Source organism: Drosophila elegans, unplaced genomic scaffold (genome assembly GCF_018152505.1).
Source record: "Drosophila elegans isolate 14027-0461.03 unplaced genomic scaffold, ASM1815250v1 contig_257, whole genome shotgun sequence".
Classification (NCBI taxonomy): Eukaryota; Metazoa; Arthropoda; class Insecta; order Diptera; family Drosophilidae; genus Drosophila; species Drosophila elegans.
Genome location: NW_024545631.1, coordinates 701439 through 719265, shown reverse-complemented (window position 1 = coordinate 719265; position 17827 = coordinate 701439). Strand labels below are relative to the sequence as shown.

The 17827-nt window shown below is 41.1% G+C and overlaps 1 protein-coding gene across 1 annotated transcript; it reads right to left on the bottom strand.

Moving 5' to 3' along the window:
- Nucleotides 1-741: 741 nt before the first annotated feature.
- LOC121467226 lies at nucleotides 742-9135 on the bottom strand. Its single transcript, XM_041708539.1, has 6 exons — nucleotides 8820-9135; nucleotides 7889-8492; nucleotides 6728-7765; nucleotides 2274-2541; nucleotides 1914-2050; nucleotides 742-1051 (listed from the first exon to the last, which is right to left on the bottom strand). Exons 1-6 carry the CDS (start codon nucleotides 9133-9135, stop codon nucleotides 742-744), a joined length of 2673 nt encoding a protein of 890 aa, XP_041564473.1.
- Nucleotides 9136-17827: the final 8692 nt, after the last annotated feature.

Genomic DNA, 17827 nt, shown 5'->3' with positions numbered 1-17827 from the left:
GCCTCTTGCCTGAGTTGCTTCCGGTTCTCATCAAAGTATAAATATAACTCCTCCTCTAAAAGCTGTATAATACGATCGCTGGGCTTATTGTTCATCTTCACGCCAAACATTAACTCGAATGGTGACTTCTTTGTTGATGCATACACGTGAGAATTTACTGCTCGCTGCGCCAGTGGTACTTCCTTAAACCACTTTGCAGAATCCTCTACCGAAATCTTGGATATTATCGATAAAATTGTACGATTTACCCTTTCTATCTGCCCATGTCCTCTGAAAACTCCGGTTCTGCTCCAAACATGATCCATACCGCATTCCTTCATGTGCTCTGCAAACAAGTTGGCTGTGAAGGCGGAGCCTCTGTCGGAAACAATACGCACTGGGTTGCCAAAAATTTCGGACCAAATTTCGAACTTTTTCAGTATTCCTCGCAGCTTGTGGTCTTTGTAGGAAAAAGCCATATAAACTTTGTGAATGAGTCAACCATTGCAAATATGTGTTTATATTGCTTTCCAGTCGCATCCATGGGACCCAAATGATCACCTTTGTCAATAAAGTTTAAAAGTCCTTCTCTTTTGCCGAGTTTATTGTTAAAAATTATGATCTTACGCAGTTGCATAAAACCTGCTGAACCTTTTGCTCCAGATGAGGAATCCAATAGGATTGTTGAGCAGCATGTACAGTTTTTTGAAGAGAAAAGTGACCTGAGTTGTGGGCGTCTACAATAACATCTTTTCCCATGACTTATGGGACTACAAATAGGTCATTGCCGTTTATATCCTTATAGACAAGTCCACCTTTCATCTTGTATCCCTCATAAGGACGGGTGGCGAGAATTTCCATTATTGCCTTCAGCATTTCGTCTTTACCTTGAACATTTTTAAGTCGAGCTGTGATTTCTAAAGACTCCAGCATAACACGATTGGGATAACGACTATGACAGTCAATGTGCTTAAGTCGTTCGCCTGGATGGTGTTCAACTGTAAACTCAAAGTCCTGCATATAAATGATCCACTGTAGGGTTTTCTTGAACGCGACGCAATTTGTTATCACCCTAAACGGCGATCCCAGCAAATAGTGTCTGAATTTCTTTACCGCTAGATATACAGCTTTTGCTTCTAGGATGTATCAGTGCTGGCGAGACTCAGCTTCGGTTGTCTTTTTGCTCCAATACTAGATTGGTCTGCCATCCGACCACTGCATTAACACTGCTGCAAATCCGTCTTTTGATGCATCCGTGTGTAACTCAGTTTTTGCTCCTCTGATATACAATTTCAAAACCGGTTCCTTTGTCAGCGCATCCTTCAAACTCTGAAATGCATTCATCTGAGGCTCAGCCATTTGAAAACGAACATTTTTTCGCAGTAGGTCGAGCAATCTGGGAATAGTTCAACACAAATTTCCTGAAAAATCCAGTCAACCCCAGGAAAGCTTGGACTGCGCTGACATTCTTCGGCACCGAAAATTTGCTGACTGCTGCCGTCTTCTCTTGCCAAGGCCATAGGTTTCCGTTCTCAATGTTGTGGCCCAAGAAGTAAATCCTTTCCTGCAAGAAGTGACATTTTCGCCATTTGATCTTTAAGACAAACGCTCCAGCGAATAAAAACAACCGGCGAGTTCCGAAATCCAAAAGGGGTTCGATTGAATTCGTAGAGTACTGATTTGGTGATAAATGCTGTGTATTTCTTGCTGTCTTCTTCTATGCCAACATGGAAGAAGCCATTCTCCAAGTCCATCACTGTAAAATATCTCGTTTCTTGCAGCTTTTCCAGCACGACGTCGATTACCGGAACCGGAAAGCAGTCCCTCAGCACCATCGAATTCAAATTATGAAAATCAACGCGTGCCATCCTTTTTGGTTACCAGCACCAGACGACTAGAAAAGTCGTATAACTCGTATAATTCCAGCAGCTAACCATTCGTCGATCTGTTTCTCGACATCCTTTTCTTCGGCAATGGCGAATCGACTCGGGGACTGACGAAATGGGATGATCTCGCCGTCTGGATCGATTCGCAGCTTAACTGGAACCTCTGCTACCAAATCCTTTGCGTACTGGGAAGGAACATTGATTTCATCATTTGTATTAATTATATTGTAAATACTCATCTGATTTGGTTCCTCACAAGCTTTCTCCCCTTGCAGCGAAGAAAACTTGCATCCTTCCGCAGACAATGACAGGTTGAACTTAGAGACGAAATCATATCCAAGCAGCGCATCATTCAATGTCTTCATCGTCTATGATAACGAAGCTATGTGAAGTCGTCACTTCGTCTACCGCGACATCAGCAAAAAAACGTCCAACTGAGCATGTGATCTTCTTTCCCAGACCACGCAGCTTCGATTCACTTTTCTCCAAGATAACATTAGGAATTTTGTTGAAGATGAACTTTCTCAATACGGATACATCGGCTCCGGAATCTACCAGGCATTTCACTTCGACGCCGTTAAGGGTGACCTTCTTTATGCGATTCGCACTGCGCACAACTTGGACACCAGCAGCTAATCCAGGGCAATTTTTCGACTTATAACCCTGTTTGTTGCATCTAAAACATTTTGTGGCCTTGCAATCCTTGCAAAAATGATCGGCAGATCCACAGTTAAAGCAATGACTCTTTTTGTCGTTAAATTCGTGCTGCTCCTTCTGGTTTGGGGTCCAAACACAAGATCCGCACTGCACACGTATTGACGACTAAACTCCGTCTCCAGCAAAAGGCGCATCTCGGTGTATTGGTGTACGTGAGTAGAATCCAAAAACAATTTTGCTGTATTCGTCATCTTGGCACGAGCCTGTACATACATTGCTTTATGTTCAGACCGTAAGCTTAAGCATTCAGCTCAAAATTGTCAAACAAATGCTTGTCCGGTATGGATTAACCGTCAAACTCAGGAATGATTTTTGCAAAGCTTTCCCCAGTTATTGAGCTACTGGTGTTGTTCTGCTCATCGATTCCCATTTTTAAGGCGAGGAGCTGGCGATCTCTCGGCGATCGAAAAGCTTTCAACTGCCATAGCTCCGAAGTTCTGACCACCACTCGCTTTTTCAAGTTTCTGCTTCTCATTGTTCGGATCAGTCATTCTTAGATTTTTTACTGCTGCGGCAACTGACCTTGTGCAGTACGGCTGTCTCCCTTTTAAAACTGGTATCTTAGAAGGCTCCTGCTTTCTTGCCCTCTCACTCATCGGCGTTCGTAACCTCGGGAGGGCGTATTCATTTGCACTTGCCCCCAAATGTGAGTTGAGAAGGTTAATCTCAACTTGCTTTTTATTATTATTATGTAAAGTAAGTACGTAAGTAAGTCACTTTTTCTCGCTGCTTCTGCTGAATTCCTCCTTCTAGAACTCACTATTCTTCCATCATCAAAATAATCCATAACGCGTTCTATACATTTCTGCTGCTTTTCTGCTCTACTTCTTTCTGCTGATGTACTGCTTATCCTGTTGCTTCTCTGCTGATATTCCGCTTATGTTACTTCACAATCTTACATTTATGAGATTTAATATTTTTTGTTGAAAACGTCAAATTTGTATGTTTATTACTGAATATTCATATGTAAAAATTAGATATAATCATTGGATGTTATAGGTTTCAATGTTTCTCTGCGACTGATCTAATTGAAAGACTTGTCCTTTGCTTTCATCTAAATTGTTAAAGTCTCGTTCAAACATTAACATTTTCCCTTTCTAATTTCGATCATGTTGCACATTTCAATGATGACAATAAATTTTTAATTTTTTTATTTGTATATAAACTATAATAAATTCATTGAATGTCGACAACACTTTTCAATTATTTTAATCATGTATTCAATTATACTGCTACTACTACTACAACACAATTATTATTATTTTTATTTATATATATATGATTTATTTATTTATATATCTTACTTCTTCTGAGCTTGTTTAACAAATAGATTTACAAAATTGCGGTTATATGTACCAGAATATAGATTTTATATATATACATATGATCATTGTCTATTTTCTCTCTCTGACTCTCCCTCTCAAGTGATGCTTATACCTTTGTTGTGTTTAAATAGTTGACCATCTCTCTCACTCTCTATCTCTCACTCTTTCTCGTTCTCAAGTGATTGCCATTTGAAAAGTTAGTGTGCAGCTGTTGAAGTCTTCGTTGAGTATAATTTGTTGTAGAGTGTTGGGGTCTTTTCTGAATACTATTTTCTTAATCTCACCGTTTGCCATCACCCGTTCAATCATTGAAGTTTCAAAATATTTTAGACATTTTATATCCATAATTTCATAAATTCCAACCAACCCCTAAACATATCCTGGCTGGGAAAACATCCTTACAAATGGCGTCCAAGCATGGACTGATGTGGATCTGATCACGTTCGATCAGGACCAAAACTTCAGGCGTATTAAAGACCCGTTAAATAGTAAGAATCCCAATCGAGAACGGTTTTTGACGGGAACCACAAGAGGAGCACAGCGGACAATAGCGGAAAAAAAACAAGGGAAGAAGACTTCTTTAGGTTCGACGGACAGTCGGATAGGGACTTGCTGGACTTAAAGAAGGACGAATTACTCATTTTCGCAGGTGAATTCGGATTCGACGGCAAAGTAAAGGTGGACGAGATGAGAAGGCGTTTTGCAGAAATCGTCAAAGCAATTGAGCTCTCTCCAACTTAAAGGGTTCGATCACAAAGAGCCACGTTATCAGTATACCGACGAGAGTTTTTAGACTTTTTTACCCCTACATTACTTGCGTCGATTTGAAGATGAAATCAGAGCTCGTTACCAACGCGAGAGCTTTAAAGATTATGTTATCGAAATCTGAACGTTAATGCGACACGCCGGGTATGACCAGATGAAGGAGTTAGACAGTATTTACGAGAAAACCAGATTTACGTAAAACGTAGCGACTTTAAAACTTTAGGCCAGATTTAACGGTTTGATGTTGATTTCGAGAGCATACATCATCGCTACCGTATACGATTACAGTCTCAAGACCTCTCGTATCAGAACATCGGCCGAACTCATGAGAACACTTGACAGTCTCCGCGGTCACAAGCCCTGTCGAACCAAATCCGGGCGCGCAACCCCTTCCGAGGAAACTCGCAAACTCCATCACAACCATTTCCCAACATCATACCACGGGATGGAATCTCTAATAGGATGATGAACCAAGAGTCGCTACAGTCACCACCCGAAAGGCGGAGTTGTTTCAACTGCGGTGCGGAACCCCCGACGGTTGGTGTGTAGGGATTGTAGAAGAGAAGGGATCAGAAATGTTGATTGCATCATCGACCAATCCGTGAACAGTTGGGGACGAGAGTACCCGAGAACCGTGAATAGGCGCGTCCCAGTGCGTAGAAGATGGGAAGTTTGTATCAGAAGTATTAGCCACTGCCGTTAGCGGGGCCACGAAGAGTTTCATCAACGAGGACATATAGTAGAACTAGCGCTGCCAGTAATGAACTCGATTTTAGATAAAGTAATACTAGGACTCAACTTTCTATCTGCGATCGGCAATACGATACGATCTGGACAATCACGTCTCCACCTCCGGGAGACGGAGCCTAGAATCACCAGAACCAACGAGAACTACCACACAGGAAACCAGCCGGGCGTGGCAGACTTACAGGGTTTAAAACAAGTGTATAATTATTGTGTGTCACGCTAATAAAAAGCTAAATGAGCGACGAACGAAATAAAGAGCGTCGAAGCTCCATGATCCAAAGAGACGAGTACTTCTCGTAGATATCAACGCGCGATAGCGAAGTGCAAAAAACGTCTACTAAGGGTAACTCGGCTCTATTAGATAGTCAAAGAGCACGGTCGTGCTCACCCTCTCTATTTACTTTAAACCTTCTCCTACGGTGTGGAGTTCTCAGGGTAAGACCCTTACCAACAGATGTCACAACTGGCGCACCAACAGCGCAGCGGTAAAACGTCTGCAATTGCACCAAAAGTAACAGCAACATCTACAACAACGGCAGCCAAATTAAACAAAATGGAAAACAAATCCGGAATTTTTTTTCGCCACGGCTGCCAGATTTTCATTTGGTAAGCTTAATACCCAGAAGGGCTTCTCATACGCCAGTGCCCTTCGAACAGGAACGGAAAACCCACTCCACCCAAAACTAATCTAGGAAACTTTCAGCAGGTCCCAGGACAGTCACAAAGCACACTGGAATCAATAATGGTTACTGTTACAGCCGGCCATTAAAACGAAGCTTCTAACAGCATTTTATTTGAAACGATGGTTAATTTATTTATATTTAAAATATATTCTGGATTATAAAGAGCTTTAAAAAATCTTCTTCTCTTCTCGAGGCTCGTGCTGCAATTGGTTTTCGATAGTTTCCGCTCTTCCTCGATGCACATCGATTGATGTTAAAATGTATCGTTCTTTCCATCGATAATTTTATATAAAAGAATTAATAAGAATTAAATTTTAAATTGCTGTACTGGGGCGGTAACATTCCACCCTACGTAAACAGCTACAAGGGTTTACTTTGATTTCGGTAAAACGTCTAGTACAGCTATTTTTGTTGCTGGCCGGACCATAATTCCATGTTGAGTTTTTATTGTAGCAGATCGGACCTGACCATCTTTAGCTGTGGTTACTTCTGTAATACGTCCCTTGGGCCACAGGTTCCTTGGAAGATTTTCGTCTACTATGATTACGATGTCGCCAACGGCCAGCGGGGATCGTTTTGGGAACCATTTGGACCGCCTGGCATTGGCATATACTCCTTCACCCACCTTTTCCAGAATAGATCAGCTAATTCTTGTGCCTGGCACCAGCGTTGTCTTGGGTTCAACTCAGTTGTGACTGTTGGTTTGTAGCCATCTGCCGATCCCAATAGTAAATGGTTAGTCGTCAATGCGTCATCGTCTTCTGCCTCTAATGATACAAAGGTCAGGGGGCGGGAGTTAATTACGTATTCTGCACTTAATAAAGCATTCCTTAGGCTTTCGTCGTTGTAGTTGGAGTTCGGAGAAATTGACTTTATAACCAGTTTAATGGAACGAATTAGGCGCTCCCAGGCTCCGCCCATGTGCGGAGCGGCTGGTGGATTGAAGCGCCATTTGATCTGGTCATATTTTATGACAAGTTTCCCGAAGTCAATGTTCTTTAGCTCCTCCTTGACGATCTTCTCTGTCGCTCTGAAATTTGTGCCATTGTCCGAAAATATTTCCTTTGGTGTCCCGCGGCGGGACATAAAGTTAGTTAGGCACATTACACATGAGCTAGTGTCAAGGCTATAGGCTATTTCGATATGGACGGCACGTAGAGTGAGACATGTAAAAATAACGCCCCAGCGCTTCTCCTTATGTCGGCCTACAGTTACCAGTATAGGCCCAAAAAAATCCACTCCAGTGTATGTAAATGGCCTTTCGAAACTAGCGATTCTGGCTGAAGGGAGTGACGCCATCTGTGGTGGTTCCGGGATTGCAGAATTATTCTTGCATATTTGACACGATTTTCGAACCGATTTGTATACGATTCGCAACTGAGGGATAAAGTACATATTTCGTATCAGATTAATGGTGCCCTCGTGAAGCATATGATGGTTTTTCTCGTGAAAGTCCTTTACTACAAGATGTGTGATGTGATTATGCTTTGGCAGTACGATCTGATCCCTGTTTTGATTTATAGAATCCGCCCGCCCTTGAGTACGCATTATTCCTGCATCATCAACGTATACGTTGAAGCCGATTAACGCGCTTGGTTTTGTTATGTTTTGACTTGATTGAAGGGTGTCCAGTTCTGTTTTGAAGCCATCCTGCTGCGCTTTCCTGAAAAGAATGTTTTTTGCCGAAGTTAGTTGCTCAATCGAAAGGTGTCTTGCTATTTTTTCAGCTTTGCATCTAGCTTGAAGAATTCCTACGTATAATAAGAAAGTAGCGGTTGCCCTGTACAAGCGCTTCCAATCCGAAAAACACTCAACGTTTAACGGTATGGCTTTTACGCTGGTCCTTCTCATTACCATAACGGTTCTTCGGATCTCGTCACATTTAACATTTTGAAAGGTGCATACATCGGGTTGTTTGGGCCATTGGTTCCTTGACTGTCGGAGAAAGTGTGGCCCATTTACCCATTCTTCAGGATTGGGCTTGGATGTGAATTTCGTGGCCATATCTGCTACATTTAGCTTCGTTGGAACCCAATGCCATTGACTGGCATTCGTAGTCTCCATGATTTCTCCAACACGGTGCATGACAAAGGCGTAAAAATTTCGCGGATCCATTGTCAGCCATGAAATAACAGTCCTTGAGTCCGTCCAATATATGTGTTCATCGGTCTTTATGTTACGTGTGTTACGGACTTTCTGAGATAAGCGCGCGCCAGTCAAAGCGGCAAGTAGTTTCATTCGGGGTATGGAAAGCGGCTTAAGACGTGCCACTTTGCTTTTTGCTGCGACCAATGATATAGTGATGTCATCTCCTTTTCCTATTCGAAAATAGCAGACGGCTGCATATCCAAACTCGCTGGCATCTACAAAGGTGTGTAGTTCGGTGAAGTCTGCGATATGGAGTAATGGCGAGTAATGTCGTGGGACCTGAACTGTTGCGGCTTGGGAAAGCAAGCTCTTCCATTTTTTCCAAAATAAAAGCTGAGGTGCCGGTAAGACGTCGTCCCATCCTATTCCTGTGCGCCAAATTTCTTGTAGCAGAATTTTTAGGCCTATGGTGAAAAAGGATAAGAATCCCAATGGGTCAAATATAGACATCAACACTTGTAGGGCCTCTCGTTTGGTTGGCATCGCTTCTTCGGAAAGGATGTTTCTTTTCATTCGTGTAAATTTGAAAAAATATTTAAACATGTCGGTTTTCGGTTCCCAAAACATACCAAGGACTTTCTCTGCATCTCCGAGCTCCTTTGCCGGTTGTAGGGTAATCGAGTCGCCCAGCAAATGCTTCAGAACTTCGGGGGAGTTAGATGCCCAATTCCTTATATTGAAGCCTCCTGCGGCGTGTATGTCCCGAACCTCTAAAGAAACCTTGATTGCTTCTGTTTCGTCGGCCAGACTGTCTATGTAGTCGTCGACATAGTGTGCTTCAGTAATAGCCTCAAAGGCTCGGGGACTCTTCAGTTTATACTCCTTCGCGTTCTTATCTCGCACGTAATGAGCAATGCATGGAGCGCAGGATATGCCGAAGGTCATTGCTTTCATAACAAATATCCTTGGAGCTCGGGTTTCTTTGTTAAACCATATAAATCGTTGAGCGTGCGAATCTGCTTCCTGGATACGAATTTGGTGGAACATTTCCGCAATGTCACCGCAAACTGCTATTTTTCCAACCCTGAACGCCATTAAAACTTCAGTAAGGGGATGCAAAAGGTCAGGACCCGTTATCATGAAATCGTTCAGTGACTTTCCGTGAGATTTAGCTGCTGCATCCCATACAAGCCTAACCTTTTCTGGTTTATTTGGGTTGTGAGTTATAAATATCGGAAGGTACCAAACGCGCTCATGCTTTATAGTCATTTCGGCGCTAGACATCTCGACTGCGTAACCCTTCTCAAGTAAATTGTTGATCTGTAGCTCAATCTTGTCATACAAATCAGGTTCCCGGGATATTTTTGATTTCAGACAGTCCAATCTTTTCATTGCGCTACTAAAGCTTTCTGGTAAAATGGGGTTGGTGTGACGCCATAGGAGACCAACTTGATAGTGGCCATCAACTTTTGTGCAAGTACTATCTAATATTTGTAGAGCCTTTTCGTCATCGATGGAACGAAGAGTCCTTGGAGTAACAGAGTCAACATTAAAGCTCTCTTTAACGGTTTTATCGATTTCTTCCCAATTACATTGACAGTGGTGCATAGAGAATGCGGTCTTGGCATTGCCGGAGCCTTGTAGTCCCCAACCGAGTATACACTTCGACGCAATGGGATCGTTCCACTTTCCTTCTCGTAATTTTCGAGGAACAGCAAGCTTCCAATTATTTGTTCCAATCAGAAGCATTGGTTCAGCACTTGAATATGACTTTAAGGGTATTCCATTTAGGTGCGGGTATTTGGCGGTTAACTCACTTACGTTGACGGTTTGTCTTGGTAGGCCCAAATTTTTGACTGTGTGAACGTTATTTAGCCAGTATGATTTTTGGTCGTCTGTTCCTGAGATTTGAATATTGAAGCGCACAGAGTTCCTTTCCATTCTGGTGGTTTGATAAGTCCACTGCATACATATTGGGTCAAGAGTGCCGCGTAAGTTAAAGCGCTTGAAGAATGATTCGTCCATGAGTGTCACCGAAGATCCCTCGTCTAAAAAGGCGAAAGTGTCAATGATAAGATTGCTGCAATGAACTTTTATGGGCACAATTCGAAAATATTGCTCTCCGTCAGGGGACTTGGCTTGGTGAGATGCAACGACATTGTTAGTCTGGCTACCTTTATGGAGCAGAGGGTGATGTCTTGATTCACATCCTCCGATCCCACACGGCCTAGTTGAGAAGCATCTTCTTCCGTGGACTTTAAGGCACTTAAAGCAAAGTCGATTGTCGCGAACAACTAGCTGCTTTTCCTCATAGGGGAGATTACAAAACCCTTCACACTGCGCGACTTGATGCTGTGTACTTTGGCATTTGAAGCAAGGCGTGTTCTCAGAGCTGTGTTCATCCGATTCGGTGTGTTGGGGCCGTCCGGTGTTGTAGCTGGTGTGAGTGTGTACGTTATTTGGTTTTGAGTACGGCGTTGAAACCACGGTGGAGGCTGCTTCGGCGATCTTGTATAACCAATCACTAAAAGCCTTTACGATTCCAGTAGATCCGTCTTTTGGGTGCATTGCCCAAGTCAATTTATATTGATTTGGGAGCTTGTCAACTAACTCCTTTACAAGCATTGGGTTGTTGATGTGAGCGTCGAGTTTGCATGCTTCCATCGTAGCGCAGATGTTGCGAACTGCCAGGGCGTAGTCAATCAGTGAGTCCAGCCTGTCCTTGTTTACGGATATTCTCCTTGCTTTGTCGATTAGGCGATCCAAAATTTGATCAGGGCGGCCGAAAAACGTCTTTAATGTGCTTATGACCTCGGGGACCATTGTTGGCAACAAAAGCTTGTCTCTCACTAGGTCGTACGCCTTTCCTTTCAGACATCTTTGGAGGCGTAACATGTTTTCCACATTCGAGAAGCCAGCCACAGAGGTGCTGTTCTCAAAGGCGCTTATAAAGGCTGGCCACTCGTCTGGATTTCCGTTAAAGGGTGGTAAGTCTGCTGGAAGTATTTGGCGTGCTGATAGCTGGGCGCTGGTTGGACCCATATTGGTATATGGCAGCGTCATGTTCGCGCCGCACTGCTGTGCAAGTATTTCATACTTTTGCTGGATATATTTTTGATCAGCTTCCCGCTTTTCCTCTAACATCTGTAACATAAGAACATTAGTGGATGTGTTGATGATTGGGGCCTTTGAATAATTCAAACTAGTTTTGTCGATCTCAACTTCAGTTACGTTTATTTGCTGCAAGTTGTTTTCCAAGATCTGCATCTGATCCGGATAGTCTTTTATTTGTTTTTTAGGAGCCACTGAGCTAACTTCTAGGCCCTGTGCGGCTGCACCTTGCGGTTCCTTATTGGAGGTGTCTACATCTTTAATAGCGTTATTGGATGTAGTTTGCTTGCAAGTAGGGCAGGCCCAGCCTTTAAGGTTATTGTCACTTTCATCGCGCACGCAAGCAAAATGGTACCAAGTCTTGCAAGTTTCATATTGCACCCAAATAATGTCGTTACCGGGTCGATCTTTTTTGCAAACGCCACATATGGCATTATCGTAATCGCGATTGAACATTTTCGAATTCTTGTAATTGATTTCAAATTGATCTTTTCTTTGACTTGTTGGGCGAAATGTATTCACTTTCGAGAGCTATGCCCCTTCTCACAGCTTTAGTGGTCAGTTTGTTTCAGTTTTATCACGAAAACGATACACATTTAGGCGGCGTCATGTGATCAAAATTCCTTTCTGCGGAACTGTCTTGCTCTTACCTACGCAGTTAAAATTCGCATCGGTATATGGGAATTTTGTATGTATACGAGTACAACTGCGCTGTGTCTTTTCCTTTTGCTAGTGCGGAACTGTACTTTCTTATATATGTATGTATATATATATATATATGCGCAACCAACTAGGAATCACTATATCAGTAGAAAGTTAATGATTTTATTTGTATACGCGGAACTTAATTGTTCGATACGCATATAGTAGTTTATTTTTTCTTCTTTTCACTATAGAGTAATTTCTCTTGCACACGCGGAACTTAGTCGTTCAATACACGTATAATTAAGATTTTTTAAAGAATGTTACAGCCGGCCATTAAAACGAAGCTTCTAACAGCATTTTATTTGAAACGATGGTTAATTTATTTATATTTAAAATATATTCTGGATTATAAAGAGCTTTAAAAAATCTTCTTCTCTTCTCGAGGCTCGTGCTGCAATTGGTTTTCGATAGTTTCCGCTCTTCCTCGATGCACATCGATTGATGTTAAAATGTATCGTTCTTTCCATCGATAATTTTATATAAAAGAATTAATAAGAATTAAATTTTAAATTGCTGTACTGGGGCGGTAACAGTTACCATGCAACAAAGTATGGTGGAATTTATATCTTTCATGAAAGCGACCATGCGAACACTGGTTCAATACCAGAACATGGTGCTCCAGTTGCTTGGAAAACCAACAGATCGCCATCCACACGCACACTAAGTCGAGCCTTGAAGAAAGACGCTTAAAATGCACAAATACGGCACATCGAAAAACCGAAAAAGGCTCAGGGCGGTGACCTAATAACCCCAAAAATGATAATTCAACTTCCAAACTGTGTTATTTATGATATTTGTCTACTCTTCAATGGGATATTACATCTCTGCTACTATCCGAGAAAATGGATAAAATTTACTATCATAATGATACCGAAGCTCGTAAAAGACAACAAAACTCCGTCATCCTACAGACCAATATGTTTATTATCTAACACGCCTAACACCATATCTGCAAGCACACAATGTCTTCCCGGCACATCAATACTGCAGGGCAATATTCCTCGATGTATCTCAATCAAACCACACTTGCCTACATACACTCATAAGCTACTTGAGTCGTTTCTCTATAACAGAGTCTTCGCAGAAAGGTGCAACACAACAACATCTGACGACTATATCATTGAAGCTAAAGTTCCGCAAGGAAGCGCACTTGTCCCTTCTCTGTTCGTCCTATATACAGCGGATATTCATACGAACGAGCAGCAAACAACATATATATTCGCTGACGACACTGCAATCATAAGTCGCTCTAGGTGCCCAAAACTGAGCAACAAAACAATTAGTCAATCACCTCATCGTAGTAACGAAGTTAATCCCCTGCGTCTGGATTACAAGGTCCTGCCATATAACTCCACTCTCTAACCTATCTGGACATTTGTCTCTCAGCTATGGTGGAACGCAACAACATTGATATTAAAGAGCATGCACAATCGGAAATCCTGAAGACTATCGCTGGGGCACCACGGTATTTTCGCAACCATAACATCAACAGGGACATTTCTTACACTAAAAGATGAAATAGACAAACAAAAAGCGACATATAATGAAAAACTCTCTGTCCAACCAAATCATCTCGGAAGAGGCTTCACTCGGGTTTCCAGCAGAACCCGCCTACAACGCAACCCATCAATAATTTTCAGGGCCCCATAACTCAGTTACAGTCATACGACTGCTATTTTGGTTATTACTATAAGATTTGATACACTTATTGTTAGTATCCGAAATGAAAGGATTGAATAAATAAATAGCAAAGCAATTAAAAATAAAAAGATTTCTAGTGATGCATAGGAGAGGATGCCAAAACGTCGTGACAGACGGCCGGCCCCGACAACCAGTACCTTAAATACTAACAAATATAAGAGCATACTTGGTGTGAAATGGCACCATTATGTCGAAAATCATATTTTGTTTCAGGACGCGGGAGTGCCGACGGTTACGGAGACAATTTGTATGTTTTCAAATCGATACAGAGATCGCTTGCTGGATCCCACCGTCTGGCTAGACGCCTGCTACTCCATTGGGTCGACGACGGCACCCAGCGGACCTGTGGATTATTGGTTGTGATAGACTCAGGTGCCTCTTATAACAACACAAGAATACTGACAAGCTTTTTACCTGCCCTGCTCTTAATACCCGAATTTTGGGATCTTTGAACACATAAAATTCTAATTAAGCTCGCAGCTATGGAACTATCTAAATGAACATATGAACATTGGTTGAACATATTGAGAACCTAATTGGATCGCGTATTAGTAAAACTGTGAACGTGAAGGGACTTAGAGATAGTTTCAAGCCGTTGAAAATTGCAAGAAAAAAAAAGTAAATATAAAATGAAGTATAATGATAAATATAATGTTGCATGTTAAGGGGCGAAAACTTTCACGATTAAAAGCCCCAAACCTGTCATGCGATCCAGACGAAGCGCCAGTAGATGTAGACTGTGTCCTCTCTTAAGAGTTGCTCATAACGTAAAGAGCTGCTTGCGAGTCGAACCCCGGTAAGCCCCAATGTAGCGTAAAAGCGTGATTTTTCATTAATATTTTCATTTTATATGATGACCATCGGGTCTACAGAAGATCTTTGTGTTTTTCTGGCTCGGAGGATGTCAGTAAATTTCGGTGTCGGAGTGAGCTTCAGAAGCAAAGCCTGTGGTAAAGAATTTTTAAATTCTCACCCTCCAAATCAGGAAAACCGTGCATACGTAACTCGCAGGTCTAAGTTTCCAAGTGCTGAGCAGTTATTTTAGCCTCTAATTAAAAATAAAAGGATTTCTAGTGATGCATAGGAGAGGATGCCAAAACGTCGTGACAGACGGCCGGCCCCGACAACAAGTACCTTAAATACTAACAAATATAAGAGGATACTTGGTGTGAAATGGCACCATTATGTCGAAAATCATATTTTGTTTCAGGACGCGGGAGTGCCGACGGTTACGGAAACAATTTGTATGTTTTCAAATGGATACAGAGATCGCTTGCTGGATCCCACCGTCTGGCTAGACGGCCTGCTACACCATTGGGTCGACGACGGCACCCAGCGGACCTGTGGATTATTGGTCGTGATAGACTCAGGTGCCTCTTATAACAACACAAGAATACTGACAAGCTTTTTACCTGCCCTGCTCTTAATACCCGAATTTTGGGATCTTTGAACACTCCTACGCATACGAAAACAAGGAGCATCCTTGTGGCGTTAAAATAAATACTGACATACTGATGAATACTGACAAGCTTTTTACCTGCCCTGCTCTTAATACCCGATTTTTGGGATCTTTGAACACTCCTACGCATACGAAAAGGACCATCCTTGTGGCGCGTAAAATAAAAAAATTGCCAAAAAAACAAAAAAAAACACATATATACGGAACAATACATTTGAGCTTAAATAAGAGTTTACAATTTCACAAAGTTTGACAAGAAATTAACTTTAGTTAAGTTACAACTATCCTTAGGTTCGCAGAAATTGTTTTACTTCAGAAATGAACTGAGGCGCGCTTCTAAGGGTTTTCAATTAAGGCTAAGGTGAAGAATATTACTAAAAAGATGAGATGTGTGGTCAGTACGAGGGAGTTCAAATACGTAGCGGACGATAGAATTGCAAGCAACCGTTATTTTTTGTGTCTCATGAGAGACGCAGTGCCCAAAGATCTCAACGCCAAAAAAAAGAGTGGGAATCAGAATTGTTTTGGCCACTAGAAATCGTATCTGAGTCGGTAGGAATGGTTGAGAGGTCGAAAGCTGTCTCAAAAGCCCATACGTTCGCCCAGTTCCTTAGAAATATGTTTACTCCAAGACAATGTGTTATAAAAAGTAATGTTCAAGTTAACTACAAATTCTTCGTATTTAATTGGACCATTGCCAATAACTAAAGTCTAAAGTTGAGAGGTTTTATTTTGTATATAACTATACACTTACTTTTTTTGGGCTCAGAAGTAATCCACTATCATCAGCCCATTTATTATTTTTAAGGAGCAACAAATTACACTCACCGAAGCAGTTATTAACTTTTGGTTAAGGCTTACTGACATAAAACTGAACATTGTCAGCATATAAATGGACATCACAATACGACAGAACATTTGGTGAGTCATTAACATAAATTAAGAATAACAAAGGTCCCAGAATAGAAGCTTGGGAACACCTCTAGAAACTGTAATAAGAGAAGATGAACACAACCCAGACAGACATGACAGATTGTTGTCTATCTGTGAGATAAGATTTAAAAGCCTAACTGCAGAGTCGGAGAAGTTAAAAAGATTTTTTAGCTTAGTGCATAAAATCCTATGATTGACGGTGTCGAAGGCCATGCTGTGATCAAGTAAAGTCAAAAATGTGATCCAGTTATGATCAAGTCTTGAACATATATATATATATATATAACAACATCGATAATGGCACTAGTACAACTCCAATATTTTCTAAATTGCTTATGACTTAGCGGTAAATTATTGTCAAGAAAAGGTTGAATTTGAGCGGTCAGAAGATTTTCAAAATTTTGACAGAAAAAGAAGTAGAGATATTGGTCTGGACTCGTTTTACATTTTGGTATGGGGAAAATTTTTGCGAGCTTCCATAAAGAAGGGAAGGTAGAGGTTGTAATAGCAGTCTTCATAATATGTGTGTAAGGAGAAAGGGTAGAATTAATTTAACAAATTTAGGATTTAAAGTAAATATTCTAAGACGTCTCATTGGCTGACACACGTAAAGCTAAAACTATTACCACAGTCAGGTACAGCGTTCAGTTACTTCTTCCATGTAGCTTCAGGTACATCAAATTGCAAAAATTTCCTATTTAGTTCATTCACGTCAAATTGGTGTTGTGCCTTTGTGCTGTTACCAATTCCTATGTTTTTAAGTTCTCGCCAGGTGTTTTTATTGGAAATTTTTTGAAATTTAGATATATAGAATTCACACTTTGCAGACTTAATCATTGACCGTAAATCCTTTCGAGCCTGTTTAAATTTACATTTGAAAAATTCGGCTTCCAATTAATGTAAAATGCGTCGCGAATGGCTGTATTTCTTTTAATTGGGTCAGAAAACAAAGGGTTGTGCTTGGCGTGAATAGTTTTCTTTTTAATTAACACACACTTGTTAAAAAGATAGTCAATATTGCTGTTGAAAGTATTCAATTGATGATCGATATTACGAGACAGGTATATAGGCGTCCAATCACAGCTGATATATTGTGCTTCCAGTTCAATATAATTGATGTTTCCAAAATCGCTAAGTTCAAAAGTGTCAGAATTTTGGATAAGGTCAAATCAAACGTCAGAGATATAAGAACATTCTTCGAGAACTCTGATAAAGAAACATGGTCATACAATAGAATTTTGCTAGCGTCATTAACAAGGAAAAGGACAAAAAGAATATCACAGGTATTGGTAAAATAAGTCGGTGTATTGATATTAATGGTTTTCAGAGATGGTATAAATTTAACCTCTTAAATCTGAATTGCCTTAAATGCAACGTAATGACTTTTTATAAGCTATACTCTTCATAATGTTCCCCTGCACCATATATATCCGGTCAACGAGTTCTTCTTGACCCAAAATTAACATTTGACTGTCACATAAAGTGTACAGTTACCAAAACTATAAGTGTTCTTGGATAGTCAAAAGAATTTCCGGATCCATATAAAACTAAATTATTTTTAAGTTCCCTTGTCCCTCCTAATTTATATTATTGCGCCTTCTTTTATAGTACCCAATATTAAGGATACATTTTTGTCAAAGATGATATTGGCTCTATAGAATTGGTAAGCCGCTTAACTTCTAATGTGCCTTTCAGACCAACCCGCAACCACCATCCTCTTAGCTTGCC